Here is a 23,156-nt window from a genome sequence, read left to right as displayed (position 1 = left end):
AAACCTTGGCTACACAAGTGCCTCAGTATCACTCCAAGTAAGGGAGATCTAAGTCATGCAAAATTTATGCCAGGTAAATAAATACCAGGGCACAAGAAAAAAACTCTGGATGGTGGAAACCTGAGTAACAAAAAAACACCAGAAATATATTATGCAGATCTGACAGCATCTTTGGAGAGAGAAGGAGAGTTACAGTTTCAATTGATGATCCTTCATCAGAACTGGAAGTACTTTGAGATGTAACAGGTTTTATGCAAAGCATGCAAAAGGGGCAGAAAGGGGAAGACAAATCAAAATAGCAAAAGTGGTGATGGTGCATGGCAAAAAGAGAGATAACAGAATAAGAAACATACAGACTTGTCAGTAGGTTGTAAAAATCAAGTTTCATTCAATTCATTGGCTGTGCGTAAGGCGGACCTGTCTGATGCAAGCATGACCCTGCCTTGCACAACAGCAATGACTCATATAGATCAAACTAAAATAGTAGGGTGCAGCTGTGCTTAACATGCAAGTCAAGTCTGAAGTGGGGTGAGGGGGGGGGGGGGGGTGTAAATGGAAAAACATAAAAAATGGAAGCAGTGTTTATGATCTAAAATTATTGAAGTCCATACTGAGTCCTGACGAAAGGATAAGGTGCCTAATCAAGTGGCGAGGTACAGTTCTGAGCTTACACTGAACATCATTGGAAAGTAGGGCAGAAACTCTTCTGGATCAATTGGTATTCACTTAGGGCTTTGTATTTAGGTTGCTTGTTTTATGACTACTGTTTGTTACTGCTCACCACTATTATTTTCTGAAAGCTAATAGTGATTCTGGAACAGCATTTCATAATGCACATAACTAACAAGCTGATCTCGTGTGATGTTGCACATGGGAAACCAAGATCACATGCAGTCATAGGGTGAATGATGGCATTTAGGTCAACTTCCCAAGCGGTACAACTTAATTCAAACTCTCTTTTTAAGTCATTATATCCTTAATTTTTATATTTAATCATTTATGTTTTATATTAAAATGTTATTTTTGCCTGCATTCCCGATCAAAATTGTCTTTTTAAATTGCGTCTCATTTTGTAATCAAATTGCCAATGTTACTTGTTCAATACATTATATCAAGGCCCTATACTACAACATATAACATTGTGCCAGTGTATAATCACAGTATGACATACTTAAATATGAATTTGTAATCAAAATCTCAAAGTAATATTTATGAAATAGAAACTGAATTAATTTTGCACATTTATTTGTTTCTGGAATATGGGCATCAGTGTCAAGGCCAGCATTTTTAAAAATAATTATTTTTCAAATAAATTGGCCATCTTGATCTATTAATTGCATCAAACCTTTTAATAAAATGAAGTGATTCTTTGTTTCTGCTCTTGATTTCACAGCTACACATTCAACAGTATACACAATACTTTTCACTGCATACCAATACATGTGACAATAAATCAAATCAAACACGTTTCACATTTAGAATCCAATATTTTAAGCATTTTGCCATAATTTCAAATGGAAATATCCATTATCATTCAACTTTGCTTCACCTAAGGAATGCAGCTGCTCTCGACTCCTGAGTGCAATGCTATTGCTTTGTTTTGAAGTCATAGAATCCTACAGTGCAGAAAGAGGCTATTCAGCCCATCAAGTCTGCACCGACCACAATCCCACCAGGCCCTATCCCCATAACCTCATGTATTTACCCTAGCTAGTCCCCCTGACACTGAGGGGCAATTTAGCATGGCCAATCCTCCTACCCCGCACATCTTTGGGAGGAAACCGAAGCACCCGGAGGAAACACACGCAGATATGGGAAGAATCTGCAAACATCACACTGACAGTAACCCAAGCCAGGAATTGAACCTGGGTTCCTGGCACTGTGAGGCAGCAGTGTTAACCATTATGCCACTGCACTGCCCGAAGTTCAGTTAAAAAATTCTAAATTCCTGCATCTTTGTAAGATAACACTTCTTTAATTGTTGAAAATTCTTGCCTCTGAATCAAGATTGTTGTAAGGTGAGATTTAATACCTTTTAAGTAGGTCATCAGTTGAAGTGTTGCAGAGGTAAGTAGTTAAGAAGCTCATAGCCAGGAGTAAAAACAATGGATAAGAATGAGGCCACACCATACACAATTTTAAAGTGGCACTGTTAATGCACTGCCACCAACATTTCAGACTTAATGCCACATTCTCTGTTCTCTGTATTCTGAGTACAAAAAAAATTTTCATTAGACAAGTACCCAGAAAACAATGTAAATCTTCAAAGCTCTTCCAAATTATTGCACTCCAACTTTACATACTGTCTGAAATTATGGCAACACGTTTAACATATTGGATTCTATATGAATAGCTATGAAATAAAGAGTAGAAATAAAGGTACAGTTCATTTCATCAAAGTTTGATGCAATTAACTGAACAAAGGGACTTGGGAATCCTGGTTCAGGAGTCTCTTAAGGTTAACATGCTGGTTCAGTTGGCAGTTAGGAAGGCAAATTCAATGTTATCATTCGTTTCTAGAGGGCTAGAATACAAGAATAGCAACGATGTACTGCTGAGGTTGTAAAAGGCTCTGGTCAGATCCCATATGGAATGCTGTCAGCAGTTCTGGGCCCCACACCTAAGGAAGGATGTGCTGGCCATGGAGTGAGAGATAGAGTCATAGAGGTTTACAGCATGGAAACAGGCCCTTCTGCCCATGCTGCCCTTTTTAAATCACTAAGCTAGTCCCAATTGCCCGCATTTGGCCCATATCCCTCTACACCCAACTTACCCATGTAACTGTCTAAACACATGTTAAAAGACAAAATTGTTTCTACTACTACCTCTGGCAGCTTGTTCCATACACTCGTGTGTGAAAAAATTGTCCCTTTGGACCCTATTGTATCTCTCCCCTCTCACCTTAAACCTACGCCCTCTCGTTTTCGACCCCCCTACCTTTGGGAAAAGATGTTGATTGCTAGCTGATTTGTGCCCCTCATTATTTTGTAGACCTCTATCAGGTCACACCTAAGTCTCCTATGCTCCGGGGAAAAAAGTCGCAATCTATCCAGCCTCTCCTTATAGCTCAAACCATCAAGTCCTGGTAGTATTCTAATAAATGTTTTCTGCACTCTTTTTAGTTTAATAATATCCTTTCTATAATAGGTGACCAGAATTGTACAAGGTATTCCAAGTATGGTCTTACCAATGTCTTCAAGAAGACATCCCAACTTCTGTATTCAATGTTCTGACCAATGAAACAAGCATGCCAAATGCCTTCTTCACCGCTCTATCCATCTGTGACTCCACTTTCAAAGAGCTACGTACTTGTATCCTTAGATCTCTTTGTTCTATAACTCTCCCTGATACCTACCATTAACTGACCTGCCCTGGTTCGATCTACCAAAATGCATCACCCTGCATTTATCTAAATAAAACTCCTTCTGCCATTCATCAGCCCACTGGCCCAACTGATCAAGATCCTGGTGCAATCTGAGATAATCTTCTACGGTCCAGAGGAGATTCACAAGAATGATCCCAGGAATGTAGGGTTTGTCATATGAGTATCAGTTCAGGAATCTGGGTCTATATTCGATGGAGTTTAGAAGGATGAGGGGGGATCGAATTGAAACTTACAGAATACTGAGAGGCCTAGATAGAGTGGACATGGTGAGGATGTTTCCACTACTGGGAGAGAATAGAATTCAAGGGCACAACCTGAGTGAAGGAATGCTCCTTTAAAACTGAGATGAGGAGGGATTTCTTCTGCCACACTGAATCTGTGGAACTCATTGCCACAGCCGGCTGTGGAGGCCAGGTCATTGAGTGTCTTTAAGACAGAGATAGATAGGTTCTTGATCAATAAGGGGATCAAGGGTTACAGGGAGAAGGCAGGAGAATGGAGATGAGAATCATATCAGCCATGATTGAATGGCAGACCAGACGTAATGGTCCAAATGGCCTGATTCTGCTCCTGTATCTTATGGTCTGAGGTGACCAATTTATATGAAAAATAATTATATATTTAGAAAATGCTGGTCTTGGCGCTGGTGCCCACATTTCAAAAACAAATAAATTTAAAAACATATAATTCTGAATTCATACTTAGATTTATAGTATCACGGTAAAATACGTGGTGTTACACCCTATTTATTTGAAATATATATCTGTTTAGCGAATAGAGAAACAAAGTACAGACCTTCTAATGAATAAAAAATGAAGAGAAGAAACATGTGACCTTTTCTACTAAAATTTAAATTCCAAAGAATAGAAGAAAATGCAGTCTGGTGAAAAAGTTTACTGATGCCTATAGTTGCAGTAGACTTAAAATTCATACCAACTACTCATTGTATATGTTAATTGTGTTAACTACAACTGCACCTTACTATTTTACTTTGATCTATATGAGTAATTCTATGCTGTTATGCAAGACAGAGTCACGCTTGCATCAGATGCAGACAGCTCCGCCTTCCACACACCCAATGAATTGAATGAAGGTTAATTTTTCAACCTATTGACAAGTCTGCACCATCACTAACAAACTAAGAAAAATATTGAACAAAGCCATTATATTCACTAAAATGGAAACAAATGTGTTCTTGCTGAAACAAAGTATGTTGTTATGTTAGTATTATTGTCACCTATGCATTCTGCTGCACCTCCCATTAATAGCTTTAGAAAGCTGCAGATAAAAGAGGTTGCATAAAAGACTGAGAATACTGGCTAAACTTGTACTAATTAGGGTACTTTTATCCACAAATTTTAATATCTACAATGGCGATGCAAATTTACCTCAAGCTGATACAGTGAAAGCAATCTTGACCACTTGCAGAAACATCTGAATTCACTGAATTTCAAGTATATTAATCCTTGTGTCTGTTAAAGCTACTCTCCGCCAAACTTTAAATACTTAAAATGGCTATTTTAAAGTAGCGCTGTGCCTTAGAACTGTAGAATCCCCACAGTGCAGAAAGAGGCCATTCAGCCCATTGAGTTTGCATTGACTCTCTGAAACAGCATCCACCCAGCGGATAACCACTTTGCCACCCCTATTTAAAATTGGTCCATTTCTAAAGATGTCAATCAAAATTGAAATGTTGTACATTTATTGTTTAAAATCTTTATTCCGTATTATTTATCAATGTGGTTGCTTAATATCTTGTAAACTAAGTTTTTATGACTCTAACCCAAAGTGTACAGCTTCAAAGTAAGTATTCAACAGTATTTCATCTTTGCACATTTTGGTTCCTTGACCTTTATAATGCATCTACTATAACCAGAAACTATGAAGCTGGGCTAGCGCTTAATATAAAAAAGGATACCAAGAGTTTTTATAAATATATAAAAAGGAAGAGGCTGGCTAGGGTGAACGTTGGTCCTTTAGAGGATGAGAAAGGGGACCTAGTGGTAGGGGATGGGGATATGGCTAAGGTATTGAATAACTTTTTTGTTTCTGTCTTCACGGAGGAGGACGTGAATAATTTGCCGGGTGTTAGCGATGGAAAGGTGGTAGGACTGGAGGGTCTTAATGACATTACTGTTACTAGAGAGGCGGTGCTCGACAGACTGGAGGGGCTGATTGTGGACAAGTTGCCAGGACCGGATGGAATGCATCCGAGGGTTCTGAAAGAAATGGCGGAGGTGATAGTGGTTATTTTCCAGACGTCGCTGGATTCCAGGGAAGTGCTGGAAGATTGGAAAACGGCTAATGTTACGCCGTTGTTTAAGAAGGGTGCCAGGCAAAAGGCGGGGAATTATAGGCCGGTTAGTTTAACGTCTGTGGTAGGTAAAATGTTAGAATCCGTCATTAAGGAGGAAATTGCGAGGCATCTTGAAGGGAATTGCTTGATAGAGCAGACGCAGCACGGTTTCATTAAAGGGAAGTCGTGTCTGACAAATTTACTGGAGTTCTATGAGGATGTGTCTAGGGCAGTGGATAGAGGAGAGCCGGTGGATGTGGTCTTTCTGGATTTTCAGAAGGCGTTTGACAAAGTACCTCATAAGAGGTTATTGCAGAAGGTCGGGGGACATGGAGTTGGGGGTAGGGTGTTAGCGTGGATAGAGGATTGGTTGTCAAATAGGAGGCAGAGAGTGGGGGTCAATGGGTGCTATTCGGATTGGCGGATGGTGACTAGTGGAGTGCCCCAGGGGTCGGTGCTGGGGCCTCAGCTTTTTACCATTTATATAGATGATCTGGAGGAGGGAACCGAGTGTAGGGTGTCGAAATTTGCTGATGACACCAAGATTGGGGGAACGGCAAATTGTGCGGAGGGTGTGGAGAGTCTGCAGAAGGATCTAGATAGGCTGGGCGAATGGGCCAGGAAATGGCAAATGGAATTTAATGTTGGCAAGTGTGAGGTGGTCCACTTTGGTAGGAAGAATGGTAGGAAGGACTATTACTTACGTGGCGAAAAACTGCAGCAGGCGACGGTGCAGAGGGACCTCGGGGTCCTTGAGCATGAGTCGCAAAAACCCAGCTTACAGGTGCAGCAGGTGGTCAGGAAGGCGAATGGGATGCTGGCCTTCATAGCGAGGGGGATTGAATATAAAAGTAGGGAGGTCTTGCTGCGGCTGTATAGGGCATTGGTGAGGCCGCAGCTGGAGTACTGTGTGCAGTTTTGGGCGCCGCACCTGCGCAAAGATATTTTGGCCTTGGAGGGAGTGCAGAGGAGGTTTACTAGGCTGATACCGGAGTTGAGGGGGTTGAGCTATGAGGAGAGGCTGAATAAACTGGGCTTGTACTCGTTAGAGTTTAGAAGAATGAGGGGAGATCTCATTGAGACATATAAGATGATGAATGGGATGGATAGGATAGAGGTGGAGAGACTCTTCCCGCTCAAAAAAGACAGTAGGACTAGGGGGCACAGCCTCAAGATAAAGGGGGGGCGGTTCAGAACGGAGTTGAGGAGGAACTTCTTCACTCAAAGGGTGGTGAATCTCTGGAATTCTCTGCCCGTTGAAGTGGTGGAGGCTGCCTCGCTAAATATTTTTAAGACGCGGGTTGATGGGTTTTTGATAAGAGAGGGGATTAAGGGTTATGGGGAGAGGGCGAGAAAGTGGAACTGAGCCATGACAGATCAGCCATGATCTTATTGAATGGCGGGGCAGGCTCGAAGGGCTAGTTGGCCTACTCCTGCTCCTATTTCTTATGTTCTTATGTTCTAGCTGTGATTCTGTATGGTATTGAGAGTGGCTCCTGCTGTCTTGTCTTATGCAGCAAGGGAAATTAAGAAAATTACATGGGAAAATGTGAATTAAAATTGTGGGCCCAATTTGAACCCTTGTGCAATTTGGTAGAATGGGTTAAAATCTCGCTCATGTGTTTTTCCAAATTAATCAGCGCAGCAATACTGTACTTTTGCTATTTGAAGGGATTAATCATATAGAACTAGTGAAGCTTCCTGCTTAATTTGTTTTGCAAACAATATACCCGGACTGCAACTCATGATTTTATGAGAAGCTACTCATCGAATTGTATAATCTATATATATTTGCCTTAATTTTTGTAGACTCAACTTAATGAAGGTACGTGAAGGAGTATAGTCATTTTTGGCCTCTGCAGTTCATCTATAATAACATAATTTATGATTCCAATCTGAAATTCCAGCTCAAGCATATTATGCAGCAATATGGAAAACATAGATACATAAGTTTCACTTATAGATGGACTTGTTATTTTACTAATTTATCTACACAGTCCCAGTCCACTTAAGGTCGACAGTAGAAATGTGATGAACCTTTGTTGCCTCTGTGCAAGGCTATAAGAAAGGACATCATTCAGTTATCAGGAACACTAACACAATCCTTGTAAAGTCTTCAAAAATTATGCAGTAATCCACAATGCTGACCAGGTTCAAATCATTGCATACCAGCATCCATAAATAGTGATCTGTTAGTTTCATTTGACTGAATATACATGATTGCAAACTATTTGTCTCACATATGTATGCTATTACACCACTTAGAAATTATAATTTTAAAGATTATATGTAGTACTTTGCCTCAAGGTACTGCATTAATATCTGTATTCAACATTGTTGCCAGACTGCATTCTCAGTTGAGTATCAGTCACATGTGAAAGAATCATAATGAACACTTCATAGAAACATAGAAGATAGGAACAGGAGGAGGCCTTCGAGCCTGCTCCACCATTCATCATGATCATGGCTGATCGTTCAACTCAATAGCCTAATCCTGCTTCCTCCCCATAACCTTTGAACCCATTCGCCCCAAGTGCTATATCCAGCCGCGTCTTGAATACATTCAATGTTTTGGCATCAACTACTTCCTGCGGTAATGAATTCCACAGGCTCACCACTCTTTAGGTGAAGAAATGTCTCCTCATCTCCATCCTAAATGGTGAACCCCGGATCCTCAAACTGTGACACCTGGTTCTGGACACTTCCACTATCGGGAATAACCTCCCTGCATCTACCTTTCCTATCTAGTCTTGTTAGAATTTTTAAAGTCTCTATGAGATCCCCCCCTTATTCGTTTGAAAACTAGTGTAAACATTCCTAACCTAGTTAATCTCTCCTCATACATCAGTCCACAGAATCAGCCTGGTAAACCTTCGCTGCACTCCCTCAAGAGCAAGAACATCCTTCCTCAGGAAAGGAGGCCAAAACTGCACACAATACTCTAGGTGTAACCTCACCAAGGCCCTGTATAGTTGCAACAACATATCCCTGCTCCTGTACTCGAAACCTCTCGCAATAAAGGCCAACATGCCATTTGCCATTTTTACCGCCTGCTGCACCTGCATGTGTATCTTCAGCAACTGGTGCACAAGGAAACCCAGGACCCATTGTACACTCCCTTCTCCCAATTTACAGCCATTCAGGTAGTAATCTGCTTTCTTGTTTTTGCTTCCAAAGTGAATAACCTCATATGTATCCAAATTTGTACTGCATCTGCCAATGAATTGCCCACTCACCCAACCCGTCCAGATCATGCTAAAGGATCTCTGCATCCTGTTCACAGTTCACCCTCTCACCCAACTTGGTATCAACTGCAAACTTTGAGATGTTATATTTTGTTCCCTCATCCAAATCATTAATATATATTGTGAATAGCTGGGGTCCCAGCACCGATCTCTGTGGCACCCCACTAGTTACTGTCTGCCAATTTGAAAAAGACCCATTCATTCCTACTCTTTGTTTCCTCTCTGCCAACCAGTTTTCTATTCATCTCAATACACTTCCCACAGTCCCTTGCACTTTAATCTTGCACGATAATCTTTTATGCGGGACTTTGTCAAATGCTTTCTGGAAGTCCAAATATACCACATCGATTGGCTTCCCCTTGTTAATTCTACTAGTTACATCTTCAAAGAATTCCAACTGATTTGTCAAGCATGATTTCCCTTTCATAAATCCATGCTGACTCTGTCAGCAGTTTAAAAGGAGGCCTGCTGTAGACAGCGGGCAGCATCGGGAGCGGGCAGCGGAGTGAGAGGGAAGCAGAGTGAGCTGTAAGGGCTTAGGATCAAAGGGCTTTGGAGAAAAGGGCCAGGTAAGTTTGACTTCTTAACTGTGTTCAGTAATTACTAAGAGACTGTGATGGAGGGGTATGTGATGTGCTGTTTCTGTATGATGTGGGAGCTGGTGGACCCCAAGGTTCTTCCCAGTGACCATGTCTGCAGTAAGTGCTGGTTGCTGGAGGAGCTCCAGCTCAAAGTAGATAAGCTGGCCTCTGAGCTTCAGACACTGAGGCTCATCAGGGAGAGGGAGTGTACCGTAGATAATGGGGTGCAAGAGACATCCACACCCCCTAGACTGGCTAACTCTAAGGGTCAGGAACAAGAGGGTGCTGCTGAGGGGAGGAAGGGTGGGAGGAAGGAGGGGGGAGTGGGGAGGAAGGGGGGGGGGACCCAAAGGCCTCAGCCTCTCTATCTGCACAACAGGTTTGAGGTTCTTGCTCCCAGCGTGGAAAAGAACAAGCGCTGTAAGGTTGACGAGCAAACGGCCCATGGTACAGTGGTGCAGACAGAGGACAAAGAGAAAGAAGTAAAGAGGAATGTAGTGGTAATTGGGGATAGTGTAGTTAGGGGTATAGACACTGTCCTTTGTGACAGGGACAAAGAATACTGAAGGGTGTGTTGTCTGCCTGTGTTGTCTGCCTGGCGCTCGGGTCCAGGATGTCGCATCTGGGCTGCAGAGGAACCTGGAGTGGGAGGGTGAGAATCCGGTGGTTGTGGTACATGTGGGTGCCAATGACATAGGCAAATTGGGGACTAAGGATCTGCAGAGGGAGTATGAAAAGCTGGGAATGAAATTAAAAAGCAAAACCGACAAGGTGGTTATCTCTGGATTACTACCTGAACCACGTGCAGATGGGCGTAGGGTAAATAGGATGAAAGAGATGAATGGGTGGCTCAGGGATTGGTGTGGGAGGAATGGGTTTGAATTTATGGGGCATTGGCACCAGTATTGGGGCAGGTGGGACCTGTTCAGATGGGATGGTGTTGGTCTGAACCGTGCTGGGACCAGAGTCCTGGTGAATCGTATAACTAGGACTGTAGATAGGGCTTTAAACTAATTGGGGGGTGTGGGGGGGGGGGGGGTGTGGTGGTGCAGGGGTAGGAGAAATTACAATGTCTAAAGTAAAAGAGAAGGTACAGGTACGGGAAAAGGACAAGGATGTCCCAATAATAAAGGGAGTAGGGGGCATGAGAAAGGTTGGTAACGTTCCTTCAAATAGGGTACAGATAAAGGCTGGGATAAAAACCCTTTATCTGAATGCACGAAGCATTCGGAACAAAGTGAATGAGCTGGTGGCGCAGATCAGCACAAATGGATATGATCCGGTGGCCATTACGGAAATGTGGTTGCAGGGTGACAGGGACTGGGAGCTGAATGTCCAGGGGTATCAAGTCTTTAGGAAGGATAGATGGGAGGAAAAAGGGGGTGGGGTAGCTCTGCTGATTAAGGATAGTATCAGGGTGGTAGTAAGGGAAGATATCGGCTCCAAAGAGCAGAATGTGGAATCGTTGTGGGTGGAGATAAGGAACAGTAAGAGAAGACGCTGGTGGGTGTGGTCTATAGGCCCCCAAATAATAACTTGGAGGTGGGGTGGGCTATAAACATGCAAATAAATGATGTGTGCAGAAATGGAACGGCGATAATTATGGGGGATTTCAATCTACATATTGATTGGTCGTCCCATGTTGGACGCGGTGGGCTTGAGGAAGAGTTCTTGGAATGCTGCCGGGATAGTTTCCTTGAACAGTGTGTGATGGAACCGACGAGGGAGCGATCTATCTTAGATCTGGTGTTGTGTAATGAGGCAGGTAGAATTAGGGACCTTGTTGTGAGGGATCCTCGTGGGACGAGCGATCATTGTATGGTTGAGATTTTGATGCAGATGGAGGATGAGAAAGTAGGGTCCCGGATCTGTGTCCTCTGGTTGAACAGAGGGGAGTACGATAGGATGAGAGAGGAATTAGCAACTGTAGATTGGGGGCGCAGACTGGTCAGTAGGACTGCTGAGGAACAGTGGAGGATCTTTAAGGAGATCTTTTTCGGTGCTCAGCAGAAATTTATTCCGATGGTAAAAAAGGATCGTAGGAGAAGGGATAATCAGCCCTGGTTATCGAAGGAAATAAAGGAAAGTATTAAATTAAAAGCTGATGCATTTAGAGTGGCTAAAAGTAGTGGGCGAGTAGAAGATTGGGAGAGGTTTAAAAGTCAACAAAGATTGACAAAGAAGATGATAAAGAAAGGAAGGATAGACTGTGAAGCTAAACTAGCACTAAATATAAAAAAGGATAGTAAGAGTTTTTATAAATATATAAAGAGGAGGAGGCTGGCTAGAGTGAATGTTGGATCCTTAGAGGATGAGAGGGGGGATTTAGTGGTGGGGGATGAGGAAATGGCTGAGGCCTTAAATAAGTTTTTTGCCTTGGTCTTCACGGAGGAGGACGCAAATAGTTGGCCGGGTATTAAAGATAGAAGGATGGTAGGAGTTGAGGGCCTGAATGCGATTACTGTCACCAGAGAGGTAGCGCTTGATCGACTAGCGGGACTGATGGTGGACAAGTCCCCAGGACTGGATGGAATGCATCCCAGGGTTCTGAAGGAAATGGCAGAGGTGATAATAGATGCCTTAGTGATCATTTTCCAAACCTCGCTGGATCCCGGGGAAGTGCCAGAAGATTGGAAAACGGCTAATGTTACGCCGCTGTTTAAAAAGGGTAGTAGGCAAAAGGCAGGTAATTATAGGCTGGTTAGTTTAACGTCTGTTGTGGGAAAAATGCTTGAATCTGTCATCAAAGAAGAAATAGCGAGGCACCTTGAGAAGAATTGTTTGATACAGCAGACGCAGCACGGATTCGTTAAGGGAAGTTGTGTCTGACGAATTTATTGGAATTCTATGAGGATGTGACTAGTGCGGTAGACAGAGGGGAACCGGTGGATGTGGTGTTTCTCGATTTTCAGAAGGCGTTTGATAAGGTACTGCACAAAAGGTTGCTTCAGAAGGTTAGGGGGCATGGAGTTGGGGGTAAGGTGTTAGTGTGGATAGAGAATTGGTTGTCTAATAGGAAGCAGAGAGTTGGTATCAATGGGTGCTATTCTAATTGGCGGTTGGTGACTAGTGGAGTGCCGCAGGGATCGATGCTGGGGCCTCAACTATTTACCATCTATATAGATGATCTGGAGGAGGGAGCTGAGTGTAGGGTGTCAAAATTTGCTGATGACACAAAAATAAGTGGAAAAGCAAATTGCGTGGAGGGTGTGGAAAGTCTGCAGAGGGACCTAGATAGGCTAAGCGAGTGGGCGAGGACCTGGCAGATGGAGTACAATGTTAGCAAGTGTGAGGTTATCCACTTTGGCAGGAATAATAGTAGGAGGGATTACTATTTAAAGGGCGAAAAGCTGCAGCATGCTACGGTGCAGAGGGACTTGGGGGTCCTTGTGCATGAGTCGCAAAAACCCAGTCTGCAGGTGCAGCAGGTGATCAGGAAGGCAAATGGGATGCTGGCCTTTATAGCGAGGGGGATAGAATACAAAAGCAGGGAGGTCTTGCTGCAACTGTACAGGGCACTGGTGAGGCCGTAGCTGGAGTACTGTGTGCAGTTTTGGTTGCTGCACTTGCGCAAGGATATATTGGCCTTGGAGGGAGTGCAGAGGAGGTTCACTCGGCTGATACCAGAGATGAGGGGGTTGGACTATGAAGAGAGACGAAATAGACTGGGTCTGTACTCGTTGGAGTTTAGAAGGATGAGCGGGGATCTTATAGAGACGTATAAGATAATGAAGGGGATGGATAGGGTAGAGGTAGAGACATTCTTCCCGCTCAGAAAGGACAGCAGAACTAGAGGGCACAGCCTCAAGATGGGGGGGGGGGGGCAGTTTAGAACGGAGTTGAGGAGGAACTTCTTCACTCAAAGGGTGGTGAATCTCTGGAATTCTCTGCCCATTGAAGTGGTGGAGGCTACCTCGCTAAATATATTTAAGGCACGGGTAGATAGGTTTTTGGTAGGCAAGGGAATTAAGGGTTATGGGGAGAAAGCGGGAAAGTGGAACTGATCCACTTCAGATCAGCCATGATCTTATTGAATGGCAGGGCAGGCTCGAAGGGCTAGATGGCCTACTCCTGCTCCTATTTCTTATGTTCTTATGTCTGATCCTGCCACTGCTTTCTAAATGCTCCGCTCTAAAGTCCTGGATAATGGACTTGAGAATTTTCCTCACTACTGTTTTTTCTCTGTCTCCCTTTTTAAATATTGGACTGACATTAGCTACTCTCCAATCTGTAGGGACTGTTTCAGAATCTATAGATCCTGGAAGATGCATCCCCTATTTCTAGAACCACTTCCTTAAGTATTCTGGGATGTAGATCATCAGACCCTGATCAATGATATCCTAGGATTAAGGAGAACAGACCTGTTGGTATCCATATAGTGGTCTTTCCATCAATTGAGAAGAGAAAATTGATTTAAAAAAACAGAAGAAACATGATGTCCTTGACATTTTGCCTTTATTTACAGGCAACTCTATATTTAAAAACATATGTTTTTATTTGTCATCCTTGGTATTGATATTGAATTGAAACTTTGCAGTCCAACAGGTTCACTCTGATTTGGAAGTCATATATATCACTGACCACTACAATTTGGAATTAAACTGACATGTAAGGATAGAGTTATGGTTAAAGAGCTGGTGGTTTGGGGTCAAAGTCTATATATGGCTGACTTAACAGAGCACAGCCATGACAAGGTTCTCCAAGCTGCAAATCCAGGTTCGCCTTTTGCCAAATATTGGAGCATACTGATTTTATTTATTCCTATTACTTTCAAACATGCAAGAAAGAATAAAATTATCTTGTTTCCTTTCCTTCCAATGAGAAGTAGTTATCTGATGCCCTAAACTGGGGCAATGCACTGTATGGGATACTGAACAACTCACCAGTTCAAAGACTCCATCAAACTAAGGTATGTAATCTAGATGAGGCATTAGTTACGTAATGTAAAAGAGAAGCTAGCTATACTATAAATAAAATGAAAACTATATTAATGTACCAAAGAACTTGAAAAATTTACAGACATTGTCAGAAGTTAATGAACAGTAAAAAATGAAGTAGGCTATAGCAAAAGTTCAACTACTAAATGGATATCAGGTCCCTCCATATAAAATCAATGATGTAAAGCACTCTGGTGTGGAGCTGCATTGATATAGGATTGAAGCTTTGTAACAATTGCTGCATAACCAAGTTCAAGGCCCGGGCTTGAAATACAGAAAAGTCCCTGATGGTTTCCTGTCCTGGGAGTTACTTGCACAGCAACTTCAATGCAGGATTAAGATGGTTTCACATCAAATAACATATTAGTTTACTTATTTTGCTATGTACTACTTGACAATAAAAAAGTATTTACTGGTGTAACTAGAATGTACATTTTCCACTAAAAAATATCTGTGATCCCTCTCTCTAGTCCCCAGCCCAATAACCTACCAAATTTAATTGCTTAAACTCACAACGACTTGGCAAAGATTCCGGTGATTCCTAGTGGTGAAGGGATTTTTGGCCCACAAAGCTTAAGGGCACAATTTACATAAATGACTTTAACTGTCCTCATTTCCATCCTATTTGCTGCTCCAGCAGCTTAATAACTTGCTGAGATTGAGACCACATTTTCAAAACTGATTTTAAATTATCTTAATCAGGGCATAATTTGTACATGTTCTGAATTCATGTCACACATTAATGTGATTATAACCTAACAATGTTCTTGGATACTTTCTCTCTCTTCAGGTACCATGCTCTTAGAGGCCATTGGCAACCATGGGCTTCCATGTATTGGTCCATGGTTGTGCTTGGCAATGTAAAGCACTGCTTGTTGTTGTCCTCTGCAGATTCTGGAATTCTAGAAGGATTTAGATCTTGATACTTAACTTAATCATCCACATTATGAATGCACCTCTCCTTCTGTGAATCCACAGCTTCTGGCTCAGAGACATTACCCACTGTGCCACAAGCTCTCCCTCTCCTAGACAGTATCAAAATCAATCCCTCTGTATAGATCATGCAGTCCCCCCTGGTCAGTGAAGGCCTCAAGTGTAGCTGGCAAACCAAAGTGTGTGTTTTTTTTATTCATTTGTGGGACATGGGTTCGTTGTCAGCCAGCATTTATTGCCCGTCCCTAGTTGCCCTTCAGAGGGCAGTTGAAAGTCAACCACATTGCTGTTGGTCTGGAGTCACATGTAGACCAGAACAGGTAAGGACAGCAGATTTCCTTCCCTAAAGGACATTAGTGAACCAGATGGGTTTTTCCAACAATCAACAATGGTTTCATGATTGTCAGTATATTCTTAATTCCAGACTTTTTTGCCGTGGTGGGATTCAAACCCAAGTCCCCAGAACATGAGTGTGGTGAGCTGGGTCAGATGGAAAAACGAGTGTAACCTGATATGTATTGTCACAGCTCACATTGGCAAAGAGCACAGATCACATCAGAAAATCAAACACTGGCCTGAGAAACAACCCAGCGGGATTCATTTCACAACTGTAGTTGTAAATAAGGAGACTGAACAAACGTGGAAACATATGTTTGAAAGGCAGAAACAAAGCAGGAAGTGGGCAGGCAGCATGTGGTCTAGTGTAGCAATATGAACTAATAAAGGAAAGCTCAGAATAAAATCAACTTAAATTCAAACATGCCTACACTTCAGAAAGGGAACGTTTTCTATAGAAAATCCACACAACAATGCACAGTAAACATAATGGGGTTTTAGTGACTTACAATTGTGCAACTTAGCAATGTGTGTGTGCCATTTTAGGTAGGTGAATCAAAATTACAAGTCAGTGAAAACGTTCAATGCTGATTTTTAACAAAGTCAAATTAAATCGGGTGGATGTAGCTGTTACTATGGGGCTAACTATAAGGTTCATGGTGGGAGATATAGGAGGGATGTCCGAGGTAGATTCTTTACTCAAAGAGTGGTTGGGGTGTGGAATGCACTGCCTGCTGTGATAGTGGAGTCGGACACTTTAGCAACTTTCAAGTGGTTATTAGATAGGCACATGGTACACAACAGAATGATAGGGAATTGGAAAGCTTGATCTTGGGTTCGTACATAGCTTGGCACAACCTCGAGGGCCTAAGGGCCTGTACTGCGCTGTACTGTTCTATGTTCTATATGTTAAATTTGTAAGCTCTTAGGAATAGTTAAGAAGACATTGTGTAAAGAGTTTAGAAAACATTGTGTAAAGAGTTTAGAAAACATTGTGTAAAGAGTTTAGAAAACATTGTGTAGAGTTTAGAAAGCATTGAACAAAGAAGCAATAAAGTATTGTGAAGAGTTTAGAAAGCATGCCCAGCCGGGTGGCAGGATTTAATGTGTAAGTTAAATGTGTATGAATGAAGTGTGTACTACTCTTGCTGTACTCACGAATACACAGACAAGCCACCAGCTTGGCTCCGTCCTGGGGCACACTGCAGTCGGGGAAGGCGGGTTTGATGATATAGGTGGCGAAGACCAGCGCCACGATGTACTGCGAGCTGGGTCGGATGATGAGCAGCTCGATCCAGAGCTTGAGGAAAGCCATGACCGAGCCGTACACCTCCAAGATATAGGCATAGTCGCCGCCCGACTTGACGATGGTGGTGCCCAACTCGGCGTAGCAGAGTGCCCCGATGGTGGAGAAGATGCCGCACATGGACCAGATGATGAGGGAGAAGCCCACCGAGCCCGCCTGCAGCACCACCCCAGTGGGGCTGATGAAGATGCCCGAGCCGATGATGGTGCCCACAATGATGGCCACGCCGCTCCGCAGGGTGATGGTCTGCTTCAGGGCCACGTCCCCGGGCTCTGCAGGTTCGCTGTCCTCGTTCCCCGGCTGGCCCGGCTCCCCGTTCACACTCGTCCCTAATATGCTCTCTTTCACTTGCCCATCCTCTTCCCCCGCCTCCCGCACCGAGCCGGTGGCCGAGCCCCTCTTCTTGAGGTTAGACATGTGTGGAGCTGAGCTCAGTGCCGGCAGCCTCTGGAGAAACACTATCACTGGAGCTGCATTCACTCCCTCTTTATCTGCTGCTCCTTCTATCCACAGCTGCCGCTTCTACTAGCTTTACAACTACCGCGATCTCCTTCGCTGCTCGCTTTTAACAGCCCAATTCGAGGGGAAAAAAAATCAGTCCCCCCCCTTCCTTCCTCAAAGCGTCATACTCCATCCATTCATCTCAGCACCTGATCCTGAATGATGCAACATTTAATCATCATTCTGTGCTTCGCTAGGAGTCGCTCTGTAGGAAATGTAAGTTGTTTTTCTCAGCCTATGCTTGTGGCAAGAGAAAACAGAACATTTCCACTGTTAGTTACTTCAGTTCTTTTCAAAGTTGACTAGCTCTCTAGAAAATTCACAAAGATGTGTGGGTTAGGTGGCTTGTTATGTTAAATTTCCCCTGATGTCAAGGGGATTGGCAGGGTAAATGTGTGGGGTTACAGCAGTGGCGGATTAACTACCACCCAGACCCCTAGGCTGAGCTTTAGTAAAGCCCCCTGACCTTACCCCCTTCTCCACCCTTCCTTGAATAGAATAAAGTGACATTAAATGATGTTACATATCATTGTACTATATATAATGTACTACATGTATAATATCATGAAGTTATATGAATCAATTACAGCCCTTTTATTCATTTAGTTTTCATTTTCTTTACAGTCATACTTTAAAAAGCTTCCAAATTTTTTGGTTTACAAAAGTGTCGATAACAGCATATAAATCAACAGGTCAAAGCATGTCTGATTCCATATGCATGAATTAACAGATGATCATCATGAATTTGATGATACATTGATAGCACTGGAGGCAATGGTGACATCTTGGTCTGTGGTAGTACTACCGCGCCACTCTTGATGACAGACATTGAAGTCCCCCACTCAGAGTACATTCTGTGCCCTTGCCACTCTCAGTGCTTGCTGCAAATGGTGTTCAACATGGAGAATTACTAATTCATTAGTTGAGGGGGTAGGTACATGGCAATCAAAAGGAGGTTTCCTTGCCCATTTTGACCTCGTGACGTGAGACTTCATAGAGCCTACAGTCAATGTTGAGGACCATTGTGGCAGTGAGACAGGACATACCCAGGAATGGTGATGGCGGTGTTTGGAACATTATCTGGAAAGCATGATTCCAAGAGTATGACTACTCTTGACAGTCTGTGATAGCTCTCCCAATTTTGGCACACTGGAGGACTTTCAGGGTTGACAGAGCTGGATCTGTCTTTGTTATTTCTGGTGCCTAGGTCAATTCTGGGTAGTCTGTCTGAGGTAATTCCTTTTTGTTCCATTTGTAGCAGTTGAATACAACTGAGTTAATTTCTAGGCCATTTCAGAGGGCATTTAAGAGGAAACCACATTGCTGTGGGTCTGGAGTCAAATGTAGGTGAGAAAAAAAGAAAAGTTGGCCTTGCCATTGACACTCACATCCGTGGAGGAAGAAAACAATCATTCAACAAGATGCAACATTTTACAGGCTTTTTTTTAACCAGGTTTCCTTGACTAAAAGACATTAGTGAACCAGATAGGTTTTTCCAACAATTAACAACGGTTACACTGCCATTGTTAAGACATATATTTTCAGATTTTTAATTGTTTTTTTAAAATACACCTGCCGCGGTTGGATTCTAACCTCAGAGCATTTCCCTGGGTCTCTGGGTTTCTAATCATGCAATAATTCCATTGTGCCTCCACCTCCCCTGTAATGATTTGACTACAACTTCTGCTCTTATTCTTAGTCTTGTTGTAAAACCCTGGAAAATGTTGCACTTTGTTGAATGATTGTTTTATTCTTTCATGGGATGTCAGTGCTATTGGCAAGGCCAGCATTTCTTTCTTTCTTGAAATATTCAGCAGATCAGGCAATACATGTGGAGGGAAAAACAGAGTCAATGAACTTTTGTCAGAACTGAAAAATGTTAGAAATGTAACAGTTTTAAAACAAATACAGGAAGGGGAGGGAAGGAAGAATAAAAGGTCAGGATTTTTAAGGGATGGAAAGCAGTACTAATGTTAATACCATGCAAACACCAGGCAATTACTATCTCCAACTTGAGTGTCATCTCCAGCTGATGTTAGTCAATTTCCCCATCCTCAACATCTGTAAATTACTGATGACCAGAAACCCACTGGACCAACTACATCAACACCATTACTATTGAACCAGATGTTGGATAAGCTGCAGTGAGTGGCTCACCTCTTGGATGGGGTTTTCTGGCTGCGCTAGCCCCAAAGCTTTCACTGTTGTCAGACAGGAAGGGGAACGGTTTCTCCTTGTGGGTGGAAGGTTCTAAGTTTCCATTGGAAGCATCTTTCACAAAGATCACACCCCTCATTTAAACCCCCAGTCCCTCCAGCAATCCTCATGACTTCTCTAGGGCCGACTTGTAGTCTCACACTTGATAAAATAAACTTTAACTTACAATGAATAAAATGTTAAAGAACTTAAGTTTATATAGCAATTACACTATCTAGAGTTTGATGCTGTATGATGAGCTGTTCAACATTCCCAATCATGTCTACTACAGGTCAGAATAGAGTTTATTCACATGCTCTTTTAATATAGATTGGAATTTGAGTACACAATGCTTCATGTTAAATAAAAGTTGCCCCTAATAAAGAACTATTAACTTAATAAGTTTACATAGATGCAAATTGGTGGAAGAATTAACAAATGCTTCATTTTTAAAATGGCATCAGTAATAAACTAGCAGGCTAATAACATTTAGAATGGAGCAGCAGCTGTACAATTGCCAACTGTACCACTGCACTGGAGAAAGTGGAAAGCTGCCATCTAGTGCTCCACACTGGAAAGTGCAAGAGTATGGATACCAGCTGAAACTAGCATTGGGCTCAATTGGATTTGCAGCAAGATCAAATAGCCCTTCTGACTAAGGCTTGAATAGCTGACAGACTACTGAAGGACATCCAACACCCAGTGAACTGTATTATAGTTTGTGTCATTTTGTTTCTCGAATTGACTGTAAAGCACTCTGTGTTGCCCAGTGGTGCTGAATGGTGCTATATAAATGCAAGTCTTTTTTCTTTTCCTGACACCTTCAAAATAAGGTAGGAAAAAGTGGAGAGGTTAAAATAGAAAAAAAGATGTAAATATTTAACTGTAATCTTGCCAAGGCTACCCCCACACCCCCACTTCTTGCCTTTAAACAACCACACAACTTCAAACAGACCATTGTCCACAGGAAACTACCCAACCTTCAGGAGAAGTGTCCACGACACCACACAACCCTGCCATAGCAACCTCTGCAAGACGTGCCGGATCATCGATATGGATGCCATCATCTCACATGAGAACACCATCCACCAGGTACACAATACATACACTTGCAACTCGGCCAACATTGTCTACCTGATACGCTTGCAGTAAAGGATGTCCTGAGGCATGGTATATTGGGGAGACCATGCAGACACTACGACAACGGATGAATGAACACTGCTTGACAATCACCAGGCAAGAGTGTTTTCTTCCTGTTGGCAAAAACTTCAGCAGTCATGGACATTCAACCTCTGATCTTTGGGTTAGCGTTCTCCAAGGCAGCCTTCACGACACACAACGCAGAGACTGATAGCCAAGTTCCGCACACAAGGACACCTCAACCGGGATCTTGGGTTTATGTCACACTATCTGTAACCCCCACGACTTGCCTGGGCTTGCAAAATCTCATTAACTGTCCTGGCTGGAAACAATACACATCTCTTTAACCTGTGTTTAACCCTCTCTCCATTCACACTGTCTGTACCTTTAAGACTTGATTACCTATAAAGACTCGCATTCCAACCATTATTTTGTAAATTAAGTTTGTGTCTTTATATGCCCTATTTGTGAACAGAACTCCCACTCTCCTGATAAAGAGGCAGCGCTCCAAAAGCATGTGGCCTGTGCTTAAACCTGTTGGTCTTTAACCTGGTGTTTTGAGACTTCTTACTGTGCTTACCCCAGTCCAATGCCAGCATCTCCATATTAATGCAGAGTGCCATTGACTGATTCACACTGGAAAATGGAGGGGCGGGGCCTCATCCCACCCGAGAGGTTGACAGCATAGTGCTGAGTGGGCCACTGCGCATGCGCTGATCTGTCAGTACAGAGATCTGCGCATGTGCACTGTCCCCTCCCAATGTCAGCCACCCAATTACCAGCTTCCTGATCGCTGGCCTTCCCTGGACTACCCAATCGCCAGACTTCTCAAACTCCCCCCTTTGCCAGCCCAGATCTACCCCACCTCATGGCCAGCCTTGACCCCCATCCCCCTGATGACAAGTCCTGATTTCCTTCTTCCTCCGTCTCCCACCAATCGCCACACAGTATGCCCCCCTGGCCCCACCCCCTTGCCACTGACCTCCTGAGGAGCCTCAATGGCCTCTGTCCCCGCCTGTTGCTTGTAATTGGGGAGCAGTTGTAAACCCTGCTGTTGGGAACCACTCCTGGTTGGAGGGGGGGGTGGCGGCGAGGAGACGCTACCATCCCCAGCCTGCTAATCAAAATGAAATTCAAATTTCAATCCTACTCAAGCCTCCTCCTTGTAACCCCATGGATTTACCCTGCTGATCCCCCTGACACTAAGGGGCAATTTAGCATAGCCAATCCACATAACCTGCACATCTTTGAAAGGTGGGAGGAAACCGGAGCACCTGGAGGAAACCCACGCAGACACAGACAGTATGTGCAAATAGACAGTGACCCGAGGCTGGAATTGAACCTGGATCCCTGGCGCTGTGAGGCAGCACTGCTAACCGCTGTAGTATAGACATTTAAACAAGAATTAACAAAGTCAGTGTTAGTCCTTTAGAAAATGAGCCTGGGGCATTAATAATGGAAATAAGGAGATGGCAGATGAATTGAACTGATATTTTGCATAGGAGACACAAGTAACATTCCAGAAATGGTTGTAAGCTAAGAATTGGGAAGGTAGGAGTAGCCAAGAAAATTACAATCGCCAGGGAAGTGGTACTAATAGTGTGACTAGCTTGATACCAGACTTGTCAATTGAGTTACCGCTGAATGGTCTTAGCTGCAATGGCGTATCACTGACATGTCCTTCCGTAAGCCTTGCCTTTGTCAACATCCTGCCTCCAGAGGTTCCTTTACCCAAGATTTGAATGGAACTGAAAGTCCATGATGATTCCACACTCACCCATCACTCTGCCCCAGTCTTCCCTTCCCTCGGTGAGGCTCCTTCAAGAAATCTGTGGCCAAGCAGTAGAAGCCATCGTCAGGAACAGGTTTTTACAACTGACTATCTTCTGTCCAGTACCCCACCCCCAACCCTCTCCCAAACACTGCTTTGGCCTTCCCAGAGATAACATCCTGCTATCTCCCCCTCCACCTCCAGTCAGCCCTCCTTGCCACCCCAATGCCACCCCCCTCTCCCTCCAGTACCCTTGAGTCTTTCGTCCTCCCCAAGTACCCTGGAATCTTCCTTCCAGTTTCTCCTGACAAGGCCCCCTGTACCATGGAGTCTTCCTCCCCAGTAGCACAGCAGTTAGCACTGCTGCCTCATAGTGCTAGGGACTCGAGTTCAATTCTCAGCTTGGGTCACTGTCTATGGAGTCTACATGTTATCCCTATTTCTGGTGTGTTTCCTTTGGGTGCTCCGGTTTCCTGCCACAGTCCAAAAGATGTGCTGGTTAGCTGCATTGGCCATGCCAAATCCTCCC

At 43.4% G+C, this 23,156-nt stretch overlaps 1 protein-coding gene across 1 annotated transcript in view; it reads right to left on the bottom strand.

The window, feature by feature from the left end:
* The window catches only part of slc7a5 (solute carrier family 7 member 5), an 84,648-nt gene extending 66,958 nt beyond the window's left edge, over positions 1-17,690 (bottom strand). The window contains exon 1 of the mRNA XM_080186886.1: positions 16,872-17,690. Within this exon, the coding sequence (XP_080043012.1) occupies positions 16,872-17,436 (565 nt within the window). The 5' untranslated portion in view covers positions 17,437-17,690. The remainder of the gene's footprint in view (positions 1-16,871) is intronic.
* Positions 17,691-23,156: the final 5,466 nt, after the last annotated feature.

Source organism: Carcharhinus amblyrhynchos, chromosome 4, assembly GCF_965287045.1.
Source record: "Carcharhinus amblyrhynchos chromosome 4, sCarAmb.v2.hapA, whole genome shotgun sequence".
Lineage (NCBI taxonomy): Eukaryota > Metazoa > Chordata > Chondrichthyes > Carcharhiniformes > Carcharhinidae > Carcharhinus > Carcharhinus amblyrhynchos.
The sequence above is the reverse complement of the archived record's forward strand: the minus strand, read 5'-3'. Positions and strand labels throughout refer to the sequence as shown.